A 14,057-nucleotide genomic window follows, 5' to 3' on the forward strand; every position below is an offset into this window, starting at 1 on the left:
TACAAGATAATTTGATGTACGAATATGTAATTATGTAAAATAAAATTAGGGTTAAATTCCGCTCTCACTGGAATGTAAATCGATTGAAACGTAAACGCGGGGTGACAGCTCGCCGGCGCGGCGCGCGGTTCCATCTAGCGGGGGGTGGCTGCCACTAGTCGCTCGCCGCTTGCGCACTGAGGGGAACGGATCTCGTCCTCATTTGAGACCCGATCCAGTAGCGAATCGACGTCGCTTCCGCCGAGTCGCGTCGCTGTCGCTTCCTACCCCTTGCCGGGGTCGGGAGGCGAGACGTCTCCGACCGGATTCCTCGCCGTCGCGATGGACGACCCTCCGAGGGCGGCGCACCCGCACCCGCACCCGCCGGACGCGGCCAGCGACCTCCACGACGTGCACGTCGAGCACAACGGCCGACAGGTGAGCCGTGAGCCGACTCTGTCATATTGTTATGTTATGAGTTATGTTATGACATCGCGATTCTTTCGCGAGGGATTACGCCAGTGTCATTTCAAAAATAGAACTCCGGCTTCTTCGTTCGAATTTTAAATCGGTTTATCGTTGACGCCGCATACTTTCGCGGCAAATGCGCGCCTATCGATTGACAATTATTCATTGTTATTTTTACCGCAATTGGGTGATTTAATATTCTCATCGAAGTACTAAAACAATAATATTGCGACGAGTGGCGTTTCATATCGGAGGATTGCGGTTTCGAATACCGTCACTTCGATAAAATTCATATGATTTTAAAATCTATGAAAAAATAGAATGGCTAACAAGCGACTCCTTTAAAAAGTATGCTAGCGTAGGTATTCACTTTGACCTTTATCAAGGGGAAATGTCATCTTAAATTTAATAAAAATTGCACTTACGGTGGACGAGTTGGTAGAGCGGCCATCTCCGAAGCCATGTGATATGGGTTCGATCCAATCAATGGCTGGGGAAAAATGCATTTTGTGTTTTTCAATAATATGTCCTTACTAAACTTCATCTAGTGAATTAATATTTAATTCATGGGGTTTGGGGAATGGCTAACAAGCATCCTCATAGAGACAATATGATTTCCACGATATTTCTACTCTGTGAGGGCCCATATACTCTGCTTGAGAGTGAATGTCATTTAAAAAGTTAAGTTTTGTTTTTTTATATTTTTTACAATTATTAGGTACATTTGTTACAATTGAAATTTAAGATATCAGTAATTTTGTACAGGAACATTTTCATCTTGAATCCTTGAAAGTTATAGGTAGTATTTTCGCTTACTTACATACATATTTGGTGTAAAATGATGGTATTTAATGTTTCTCACAGTATGTAGTAGCATAGTCTAAGCCAGGGTTCAGCAAACTTTTGGACCAAAAGAGCCAAATATGAGTATCACAATGGTTAAAATTTTTTTCGAGAGCCATATATATATTTTTATAAATATGATTTATTTCAGTGAATGTTATTGTTTATTTATCAAGTGAAGAAGATTTTCGAATAAAACTAACGCAAATATAAGTTTTTTTATTGTTGAAATTAAAAATATATTTTTTACAGAAAATGAGTTACATCCATGTAACTTATAGTTTTCAATTATATGCGCGACTCCAAATTCCCATCGGTTATTTGGCTTATCTAAATGCTATTTATATTATTCATGTTTGAAAATGATTGTTCACATACACATTATGTAGACTCGAATATGAGTTCTAAAAGCTATACCATGTATTAAAAATCATAGTATCTACCTTATTATGTAATCTTTTAGAGCGCTCCGCTGAGTTGTGAAATTAAATTGCATTTTTCTCTCTCCAAATCCTCAATTTTGGTGGCAAGACCTACAAATTTGGAGCTACATAACTCTTTGCTTGTTAAATCCACAAAAAAATATATTTCAAAGTGCTCGTGTCAATATGAAATGGGGAAAAAATTAATCTGTCGACTTTTGCAATGGGCGGATTTAAAACGACAACAATCATACCTTTTTTGTAAAAAAATGTGAATTGGGAATTTGGCAAAGAACCGCACGCCAATACCCAAAGAGCCGCGGTTTGCCGACCCCTGGTCTAAGCTAAGGGTAACAAAATATAAAAATCAAATTCAAATCTTCAAATTCTGCAACGGTGGACGAATTGCTAACAACCATTCCTAAATTATTTGAATGTTAATATGGATACTGAATAATTCTCTATGGAGAATATTGATGATAGTAGTTATGTATGAAGAAAATATCTATAAAAATCTGAATCTGCCTGAGTTCACGGATGGAACTGATTGAAGAGTGAACTCTATGTGTATTGTAAATAAGGGTCAGTTTGCGAAGCTGTATTCATTTCCATACAGCATTATCGTCCCATTCTGCTGTGTGCAGCCAAATGTTTACATTAAAAATACAATATGGTATGCAGTTAAGTAATATGGACTCTACCATCGTTGCGACAAGGGTGATTACTGACAAATTTTCGTCATATGTCTGATCAGGGCCGGATTTACAGTTGAAGGGGTAATGGGCTAATACGTATTGTGGGCCCCAAAAATCCCAACTTGTTAAAGTTTTGTTCTTACCTTTTTGTTTGCAAAATCACTTATCATTCATGAAAATCTATTATTTGTGAAAAATGACCTTTCCCCTTGGCAATTTTATTAGTTGCATGTATTGTGCTCCCATTTTCTGGAATCTTGAAGTTTGTACATTTATGGGGTTTTTGACTGTTCAACGTATTGCACAAACCCATCCACTAACTCTATCTCTAGATCCTCGGTATCAAAATATTTTAATACGAAAGTAAATACCTACATTGGTGGAGGGTGGCACGGAGGCTCCGCCTCAAGGTTTAGTTTATGGATTTATTTTATTTTTCGGGCCCGGCTTGTCAATCCGGCTCTGTCTTTGACCTATTCCATTAGTGTTGATATTTTTATACAAAGGTATATTTTTTATATCAACGATGGAGACCCTTGGAGATAGAATGATAATTTACGTTACTTCTCCGTGTCACATAGCTTCAGTGTAAGGTGATAGGTGACTTCATTAGTATCACAAGTATCACATGTAGCTATGTAACCACTCTATACTTTTAATAATAATTATAATTAATAATAATTAATCTATGGCCAGACTAATAAGTAAAACCATGTTGAACTCATTCTTTTTTACTCTCTAATGTTTTTGATTACTGTTGTATGTACTTACCTACATGTATCAAAAAGCAGGACGCTTATCAACTTTGGCTGGTAAAAGATAGGTTATATATGTACCAAAATTGTACATAATAATATTATGCATTCCAAGGGCGCCGGCAGCGTGGTGCAAGGTGGTGCAAGGTGGTGCAAGCGCACCACCTTTGGTTCATAATTTTTTTTAGATAATTATTTTATATTAGGTAGTTATATAAATATAACAGTATTATTTATTGGAGAAGTTCTAACATAAAAAATCAAAACATAAACTTAAACAAAATATTATAAACTGCGACGCCTATGCGAAATATCCAACATTTGGTGGTATAATAATATGAGTTTTCTTACATGCACCAACCACCTTATAAAAAATCCTAGCGGCGCCCATGTACAGTTCACCATAATACATTATCGCCATGATCTTTTGTACCGGCAACAGATGGCAGTACATCATTGGTACCGGATGACGAGTTGTTCGTGCAGCACATATACTAATATACTTTGCATTTGACAGAATAGTAATTTTGTATTCACATGCATTTTTTTAGATAGATTAGTTAATTTCTTGAGTGTGTGCAGTGAGTCCAATTGGATTGAAATATATAATTTGACATTAATTAATAATACATGTTTTATAATAACTATGGTAAGTAATAATGAGTACTTACCTGCATACCGAAAGGTATGAACCTATTTACATTTTCAATTTATCGTGAATATTAATGTTGTGGTAGTCAATACTGACATACCTACATTTTTGTGTTTGTCTGTCTTTCTAGTTTATTTCATAATTATGTGTTTTATATTGTAATGTGTGTGAATAAGCTGTAAAATTATACTACTAAATCCAGTATATACCGGACACGATAAAGAAAATGGTGTGAATCACAGATGTGGGCGGGCAGCTGGGTGTGTTGCATGCCGTGCTACTGGTTGCAGACCAACAACAGCGTGCATAAGGCGTCGCTGACCGTGGTCACACTCCTGGTAACCTCTTTGCTGGTGGCCTCGCCCGTCCTCTTCCTCATCTCCAACGTGCCCGCCAACGAACAGCCCTACAAGGATTGCACCATACCGGTGAGTCACCTTTGTGTCATCCATTCATACAATTGATAAAACCGTCAAAGAGGGGACCGCGGCTTAACTGTCAAGGAGGTACCGATTTTAGCCTTTCGAGTATTCTTTATACGACTGCTGTCTCTGCTGACATTCCGGGATGGTTCTTTTCCTTCTCTATTCTTTATTGTTGTCCACATTGAGTTCCTTCCGCTTGAGTTGCCAGTTGTCGACTTGAGATCAGTTAATATAGTTTATTTTTGATTCCTTTTCATATCTTTTTGATTCTTAGGTACCTGAAAGATATTTTATAGTAGGTGGGTACCTATATCGTCGGCTTAATTCTAACATATCGTAAGTCAGTTTAACCTATGTGTTCAGGAGGCAACTTTTCAAGTAAATGGGTAAAGTTTTTAGTCATCTTTACACGATTTAAGAATTAATACCCCTGTCGCCATCACGAAACAAATTGATGTATTCACACCTCGACGTTCGTTCTCCGAATGCCAGCGAGTCCAAAATTTCGTCTCGCTTATAGTTGAAATTATTTGCCGTTTCACTGATGTATCGTCTTAATAATTTTTAAATTATAATGTATCTACATGACTTACATGTTATTAGAACTATCAAGCGTATGAGTTACGTGTTATTATCGAGTCAAACGCAGCTAACTCACTGACATTATAGCTTGCAAACTTATGACATACGTAATGTTCGACTGGCTGTCGAGACACTACCATAGATAATATACGACACTACTGAGATACGTTATGTTAGTTTACAATGTTTACATGATTCTATCTCCCTTCCACTTGCATATTTGGATATTAAACGAATGAAATAGATGCGTTATCATACTTGTAAATCGAAATCACCAAAACATGAAATATGAAGAAAAATGACTTACGATATGTTAGAATTAAGCCGACGATATTACATTCTCAAATCTTGTGAATTATTTGTTGATTAAAAAAAAGTATTTCTTTGGAATATTCAGTTGTAATAAACATCTCCACTTAATAGTATATGTCATCCTGACGAAGGTTCCTCAAGATTTACAAAAATATTACAAGGTTCAGCCAAACAAAAAAGGTTGGGAATCACTCGTATAGAGCAAAGCATTACATACCTACGTATTCTTCTCATACATTGAAAAGTTCTATAAAAGGAAAAAAAACAAAAATATTACATAGTTTGTTTTTCCAGAAAATTCGCAATTTTCCATTGCAGAGAAGCGTTGCCAAACATTATTGGCTCACTGCCAACTTCTTTGCCTACTGATATGATATGTCAATTATCTTAGACATAATATATAGAAGCAATAATATTATTGCAAGAAAGACCTTTTGAAGGTCATGCTATTTCATGAATAAAACAAAAACATGTAGTATCGACTTATTATTTTTATGTTCCTCCATTGGGAGGGTTTTTTTTTCAGTATTCTATACAATATTTTATAGCTCATTAAGTTAAGTTATCAGTTATTAGTAAATTTTTTATATACAGCTAAATATTGTATTTGAAATTATGAGAAAATTAGCGAATCTATTTCAGTGCGTGATGGATTGAATGAATGATCTTGGTCTTAATATGACTTGTTCTAAAACATACTTCACATAAATGTTCAGTGCTCGTTCATTTCGCATAGTTAACACAATGCTTACGGGCACTTTTAATTAATTTTGTAATTAACATGTTAATTTGCATTTGAAAAGTAATTAGCAAAAACACAATTTTGTGCGGCCCGTAAGCTATGGGTTAATATCCAGGTTTCTGAGGTGTAGGCAAGCACAGATTTTACAAGTGTCTTTTAAAGCGTCCTTTTACTTTTTTGAAATGACAATATATCTGACTGACATAATATAGCAAATAGTAAAATACCTAAGTATATCAAAACAAATATAAAATTTAAATAATATTGTCTACCAGAATGTAGTGTCTAAACGCATTGATGTTATCATTAACTAACATACATTTTTGATCATAATTGATGTCTAAAATCTACTTTTAAATTATATAAATCTTTTATAATACTTATTTTTTAATATATGGCAGCGGAGGGAGTACTCTGGTATTAGGCCATTAGGGAATGGAATTACTACTAGGTATTGAATTGTCAATTTATAAAGTGATATAGGATTGATTTAGTGCTTTCTCCAGCAAATCTATACATAAATTAGCTCTTATTTTGTACCTATATGATTGACATATTATGTCAAGTGGTAGAAAAGCCTGTAGTCACAGACATTTCTGTTAGATTTGAATATCCTGTCACAGATGAAAAGTAGATGAAACACTATTGTAGTCTGTTCTTCTAATTCCACCACTAGATGTCACTGGTAAGTGGTAACTATTATGTACAGTGTACTACACCTCGTTCAAAATAATGTAGCAATATGTACATAATTGATTAAGTTTGTACTTAAAACCATCCAAGGAGCGTGAATCTACATATTATTATTCTAGAATATTCAATATTCAAATTAATGGTTTTATTAGTCCGCAGATCATAACTCCTTTTTAATAGAGAATTCAATTAATTTATTTTACATATTGTGGACATTACAAATTATAAGTTTAAGACATTCAAAACATGACATGAAACAGTATTATAAAGAAAAAAAAAAGTAATAAAATGGATAAAAATGAAAATATAAAAAGAGAACATAATTTATAAACATACAAATGCAGTGAAAATACAATTATACATCTATAGTAGTTCAAAGAAGTACACCGAGTTAGCTAAGGAGACCCTATTTTAAGAATTTATAAAATAGCGTTCACCTAAACTCACCCTCACGCAAGTGGAATATATCAACACCCGAAGCAATTTGGTTGAACATAGTTATCGCCCTCCCAATTGGCATTACCAATGGCAGGTTGGTTCTGTATCTTGGCAGAATAAACTACTGATGCTCCCTATATATATTTATTGGTAACGTCCGCCTACCTTGAAAAATCGTAATTTGCCGGCGTCATATTTTTGTCATCGTGGTCGTATTTCTTCTTTGATTATGTCCACTCCTCAGTTTGAGCATATAGACACCGTGCGGCGTCGTTGAGAATCCCTGTGGCTCGCCGGTCTTCTTGCGTTTTCTCAGGTCATGTCGGCAAGTAGTTCTGCTGTATATACCTTGTGAAGTCGCCGGAGTCCAGTTGACTCGAAGAACAGGCGGGTCAGGTTAACGGGGCCCGTGTATAGTAATATTTACTTTTTTAAATGTGGTCACACTGTATTATGTTTGTTTGTTTTTAGGACGAGGAAGATTGTTTTGCAGACAAAAGTGTGAATAACCCCGTTCCCGTATGTGACACGCCCGAGTGCAAAGATATCGCCCGCAGAATTAAGTTTTCTCTGTCGTGGGACATCGACCCCTGCCGGTGAGGTCGCTGCGCCATATCTGAATTGACTAAAACATTTTTTTATCTTTTTCACTGCCAAGTAAATTTTACTAGGTCGATATTTTATTATTTTGGGAATAAAATAAATCACTCGATAAAAATAGGTATGAAATATGCATAGAATCATTACTTACTATGAATGAAACTTACCAAATCAACATGTCATCTTTGTGGAGTGAGTTTTTCATGAATATCTTCAGACTTTAATGATAATTAATATTGTTTTGGAAATATACACGTTGTTGACAAGATGTCATGAGTTAACTCGCTCATTGCTTGACAGTTAAGTACTTACATTCTTTCTTTTTTTCTTTCGACCATGTGCGATCCTAATAGGAGCATATGGGCCTCCACAGAGTGGAAGTTTGTGTTAACAGATTTTATTTTTACGAGAAATGGATGTCAGCCACTTGCTCAACCTATTAGGTCCATACTCTGACTCATACACAAATTGAAAAACAATATGTGTACTTGCCAGACCCAGGATTCGAACCTGGGACCCTCGACATTATAGGCATAAGTACATTCTATCGTGAGTTAACTCGCCCATAGCACTGAAATAGATTTGTTTTGCGTTTTATAAAGTTTAAACTTTTTTTTAATGTTTTGGTAGCCATAAACAAATGTGAATATTTCATCATAAATTCATTGTTTTTTTAATTACATTGAAAATAAATCATAATTATTTAATATTATTATTTGTTGTATCTGAAAAACAGTTTTTCTTGAATGGATTTTCGATTTTAACAGACAACCTCATACAAACTTCTTTCAATCTTTAACAGACAACAGTTACATTGCAGTTTTACTGTACATACCTACATAGGTTATTTGGAAATCAATGTAGGTATGTATTTGGATATACCTACACGGCGTGGGTCTAATCGGCTGATTAAATGGTTAACAACAAATCCCTCCAACACTCATGGAGGTTCATCTGTTTTAAAGCTTATATACCTACTTAACCTAAAAATTGTACGATAGCCAAGATTATGTATGAATGGATTGTCAGATTGTAATAAAATGGCCAGTCCAAAGATGAAAATTGAAACAGTCATTAATTTGTATAAATAAATTCATTAAGTATATTGAAACCTTCAGGTTAACACCTTAGGTTACTTTTTGTCATTTAGATTACTTTACATAGATGAAACCAACCAACTAACTGACTGACTAACCGTGCGGATGATGTTGTTTCCAGGGATTTCTATAAGTTTGCCTGCGGCGGCTGGGTGGACGCTCACAAAGCGAAAGGTCGTCGACCTATGCCCGCGCTGGGGATGGATTTAAGTTTTTCTACCATTCAGACCACTATCAATCTTCAAATACAGCGTGAGTGACTCCATCTACTGTATCTTGTGAAAATATTTTACAAGGATCATTAAGATCATACTATATTTAAAAAAACTGATTTGAATTTGTCGAAAAGAATCGTTTGAAATGATTTATTTGTGAGTGACGAAACATTCTGTTATCAATTTTGTCTCGGTGTTTTTCAGAATTGCTATCTCTCAACGCGACGAGTGGACGATTTATGAAACTCGGAGCTTTCTATTCGAGCTGCCTCGTGTCTTTCGATAAACCTGTCGACATGTCACCGAGTGAGTGACTTTTTTTGATATTATAAAAACCCGGTGAAATCTTGTGTTTGTTTTTAAGAAAGAAATAAAAAAGGAAAAAGAAAATTGAACCCTAAAAAAAGAATAGAGCAATAATTAATATAAAAATGAAAATAGTAAAAGTGTCGATGCCCATTGCGGATGCATTCGATAAATTAGATGTTTACAAAATAATAATTGTTGTCTTTTCAGTGTTTATGGTGATAGACAAACTGGGAGGGTATCTTCCGCAAGGGTCTTTGGGTCCCAACGACATAACTCCTCTGGTAGCGAACATCTTGAAGGCCAACGGAGCGCCGCTACTAGACGTGTACCTGGATCGGGATTTCCAGAATAAGTCCAGCTATGCCATCGTCATTGACTTACCGAGAGATATTTCCAGTCAGAGGTCATTTTACGGCGATGATATGTTTGAGGTGAGCCGACGAAACATCATTCATAAGAAATATATCATTACATGTACATACGATAAGTGGATGATTTGAAATCATTTATTATTGAAATTATTTAGTTAAGTACAATATAAAACAGTGACGTCCTACTTTTTTGTCACTGATAGTTAATCTATTCTAACTCCTAAAAAAATTGGTGTGTGTACTTATGTACGCGCGTTAGAAGTTATACTTCTTTGGCGTAACAAAACAAAAACAAAACTTGTGATAAACTAGATTCTTTGACTAGATCTTAATTATCTTGTTAAATTACACACTCAAGAAAAAGGACCGCTTATTGGAATGCCGTTGGTTTGTTTCTATACACTTTAACTTATATTACTAAATTATATAATGGTTTCTCGTTGTTTTTATTTTTAAAGTACCATTTGTCACTCTCACGTTTAATCGTTTGTTTATGTAAGGAATTGTAAATGGCCGACAATAATAAATTCGCTGCCTAGGCAACGGAATAATTCTAAACTATAATATTATACTGTATAATCGTCACGATTGGAGTATCATACTGTGGCGTAAAGGTAGTGCATTCTGCTGATAACCGAACAATCGGTGGTTCGAATCCAATCGAGTGCGTTTTTTTCGTGTGAAAAAATAAATTATAATATGTTATATGTCACACGCCAAAAATACACTCTGATCTGATTTCCCAAACGCGCCAAAAGAAGTATAACTTCAAAAAATATGGATTGTAGCGCGAGTATCATCATTGTGTTGTGTTAAGGCCATGCATTAGTTGAGGCACGGTCTAAAAAGATCGTTGCTAGGCGATGCGCGGACTGCGGGTCGCGGGTGCAAATGACACCTGTCAAACGAAATATTATTTTTCATATAAATCCAACATACGTTCATTTTATGTTCTGTTTATTGTTCTATTAGTAACAATAATAATATATTCATTGACATGTTTTCTTTTTAAAGTAAATGGGTAACGTTTTTAGTCATCTTTACACGATTTTAGAATTAATTGACCCGTCGCCATCACGCAGCAAAGTGACGTGCTTCTGGCTCGAGATTCTCTCAGTGAATGGCAGCGAGTCCAAAATTTCGTCGCGCCTACAGTTGGAAATTATTTGGCGTTTCACTGATGCGTCACCTTAATCAAAAGCAAACAGAATTGCACCGCAGATGACAAATTGAATGAAAATGAGACTATATGTACTAGGTTGCCTTCAAGTATTATAGAATCACAGTCATTATATAACTTGAATTACCGGTTGGACATTGACGATATAAAGAATAGTGATTAGTGGTGCATTAATTAAATTTTTTTGTAAAACAACATGACAAAATGCCAAATTGGTACACGATTGTTGACACCAATGACTAACTTGGCAAATGACAAATCATTGGTGAGAATTGACATGAAATAAGAATTTATTCATAAGTTAATCTTTGTCAATTTATTATACATAAGTATATGAGATTAGATGCCGCCTTTAAAAAATTTAATGTTTTTAACTATTTTCAGTCCACCCACTTTGGCCATTCAAAATACAGAAATGTCCATGTCCATGCTCAACACAGATCTTCAAGGAGACGAAGAGAAGTCAACAAGGAAAGTGTTTATTACACATACATTAAAGTAAGTTTATCACGACACTGAATTCAATGTGAATTTATTTCCTTATCAATGGATATATCGTATCATAATCGAGAGAATGTCTTTGCTGTTTCAGGACAAACACTTAGAGAAGAAACTGTTCAGCCTGGAACGGGTGGTGACGGGGATGTTGCCCAAAGAAATGCCCGCCAAACAGAAAGCCATCGATACTCAACAGATTTTGCTGTTCGCGACCACTTCTGAGCAGGTCGGTGCAGCGATGGGAATGTTGATTTACTATATAGGATAGGCTTGAAATGTAGACAATATACGACTAAATGTAAATAAGACAATCAGGGCCGTTCATTGGAGGCCTATTGGCAGCAGTTTTCAGTTAATGAGATTTCATATCGCTATGATGCGAGTGAGCCCGAACTGAACACACAGCATAAAAATCAAATCTCTTGGACGGGATCCGCTCTTAATTTTCACATGAGAAAATTAAAATAGGTAAGTATATTCATATATTGTTTCTTTCATACTCTCTCATCGTTGAGCAAAATGAAAATAGATTGATATCAAATATCGTTTTATGAAATAATTGAGACGTCGGTATTGTCGGTGTCTTTGTTCCAGTTGATTCCGAGACGGAAAGAGTTGCGAGAGCACATCCAAGAGGCCATGACCGCCCAACCGTATGACCTCCAAACACTTCAGCAGGATTATCCATTCGTGAGCTCTTGTTCTTACTCCATTCTATTTTTCTCATAACTGATGATGTGTGAAGGCAGGACCTGTGTACATTCATCGGGAATAATCTTTTTTTCTCTTGTCTTCGACCACTATGATCGTTTGGTTTACGCAGTGTTAATTGAATTTTAAAAACTAGCCGACACTATCTGCAATTTGTAGTGTTAGTTCAATGAAAACGAATGAGTGCGAATACCAACCTTACAAAGAGCTGCCTTGAGAATTGATGTTTTTAGACTTATCGACATATTCACGCCATACACGGATATAAGTTGAATAAACCCGCTTCGAATAGGTACTTACCTAATTGCTCAAAAATATAAAATTTTATATATTTTCATATAGGTACTTAGTCGTCAATTTGCTTAATCCACAAAAAATTAAGATTTCATATCAGATTGTATTCGGTTTTCCCTCCACCATCCGCAACGTCTCCACATCGGTTATGCAGGCAAGTACCATGGGGTAACGAACGTTAGGCACCATTAAATGATGTGCCGAGAGTGTCCTGTGAGCGACTTCCCATGATCTCAGTCGGCATACACTAGAGTATGCATTATGCAAATTATATAGATTTTTGAAGGAATATCGCTAGTGGAGAACTACAAGGTTCTAAGTGTTTGTCCTTGGCAAAACAAAAGTAACAATGAGGCAGCTAGGAATAGTACTTCATTGTTGGGTTTGTTTTCTCAAGGATGAACACTTAGAACCTTGTAGTATTAGGCTCCCGATATGTTAATATTATTTAGATTAAGTTCTAATATCTAGTTAAAATATTATGATCGGTAAAATTGCAGGCGTAATAAATTTAATAAGTCACCTTGTGCAGGATTGAATGAGAAAAAAACTTGGTTAAAATATCTGACTTCACCTTGAATGTTAAAATTTAATAGCTTTTCGCGAGTGGAGAACTACAAGGTTCTAAGTGTTTGTCCTTGGAGAAACAAAAGTAACAATGAGGCAGCTTAGAATACTAGTTCATTGTTGGGTTTTTTTTTCAAGGACGAACACTTAGAACCTTGTAGTATTAGGCTCGCGTTTTGTTGATTCAGGCGTAATATAATAATGTGTGATGTGTATGTGATTTTCAGCTAACGTGGGGTAACTTGTTCAAGGAAATCTTCCCGAGCGAGAAACACGCAGCCGGCAACATTTATGTGATAAGTAAGCAATATTTACACTCCGTGTCAGAAATGATCTCACGATTTCAAAAACGGTACGTCATCATATTATTATGGTTTTTACTATAGAAAACTTGTCCACAGATAACGATTCAGTTTCAATTTACCTATTCATTATTAACACGTTCTGTAAGGCACTCACAACATGACGTTTAATTCATAGTATACGGCGGGGTGATTTTTTGATTTTGTTTTTAAGTGAGCGAATTTTGTAAATTAAATTATTTATAAAACAGTCTTCATCTAAATTGACCATCACACAACTGGAATATATTGATATCTCAAGCAACTTGGTTGAATTATTACGTGATTTCCCTCCCAATGTGCATCACCAATTATATTATGTAGTAGCATTTTAGTAACAAACAACTTATGGTCTCAATTTATTTATATCTAATGCCGGGTCCACACCGAAAACAAGTCGCGCGACAACTCGTTAAATTTTACGATAAGCATGATAATTATCGTAAAATTTCTTAAGCAATTATGATAATTATCGTAAAATTTAACGAGTTGTCGCGCGACTTGTTGCCGGTGTGGCCGCACTTTAAGAAATCAATGAGAGGTCATATATATTATTGTACCATTTACTGTCATCCAGAGTCATCAAAGGAGAAAAAATATGGAGCCCTTATTGTCGTAGAAGGCAATTAGGCAATAACTATAACTATAATGTTTAACACTTTCACGGTTGTCTGTTATAGTAATAGGTTTTTGGGTTTTCACCTGTTTAGAGTGTTCTTCTTCGTTATTTTCTTGACGTTTCGGGTTCGTTGCAGAGGCCATTCTGAAGAGAAACTGCTATGAGCCCGAAACTTCGAGAAAAGAAAGAAGAAGAACATGCGGTGGAAACCCAAAAATCTATTACGATAGACAATAAAAAATCAATCCC

At 35.5% G+C, this 14,057-nt stretch overlaps 1 protein-coding gene across 1 annotated transcript in view; it reads left to right on the top strand.

The window, feature by feature from the left end:
- The first annotated feature begins 210 nt into the window (after window positions 1-210).
- Window positions 211-14,057, top strand: part of Nepl16 (Neprilysin-like 16) — a 33,590-nt gene continuing 19,743 nt past the window's right edge. The window contains exons 1-10 of the mRNA XM_085948319.1: window positions 211-417; window positions 4,057-4,242; window positions 7,478-7,602; window positions 8,825-8,955; window positions 9,123-9,224; window positions 9,435-9,658; window positions 11,163-11,276; window positions 11,371-11,502; window positions 11,871-11,966; window positions 13,076-13,200. Coding sequence (XP_085804445.1) covers window positions 322-417; window positions 4,057-4,242; window positions 7,478-7,602; window positions 8,825-8,955; window positions 9,123-9,224; window positions 9,435-9,658; window positions 11,163-11,276; window positions 11,371-11,502; window positions 11,871-11,966; window positions 13,076-13,200 — 1,331 coding nt within the window. The 5' untranslated portion in view covers window positions 211-321. The remainder of the gene's footprint in view (window positions 418-4,056; window positions 4,243-7,477; window positions 7,603-8,824; window positions 8,956-9,122; window positions 9,225-9,434; window positions 9,659-11,162; window positions 11,277-11,370; window positions 11,503-11,870; window positions 11,967-13,075; window positions 13,201-14,057) is intronic.

This window comes from Rhyacophila brunnea, unplaced genomic scaffold, assembly GCF_057557595.1.
Source record: "Rhyacophila brunnea isolate RB1 unplaced genomic scaffold, BYU_Rbru_1.0 scaffold_20, whole genome shotgun sequence".
NCBI lineage: Eukaryota > Metazoa > Arthropoda > Insecta > Trichoptera > Rhyacophilidae > Rhyacophila > Rhyacophila brunnea.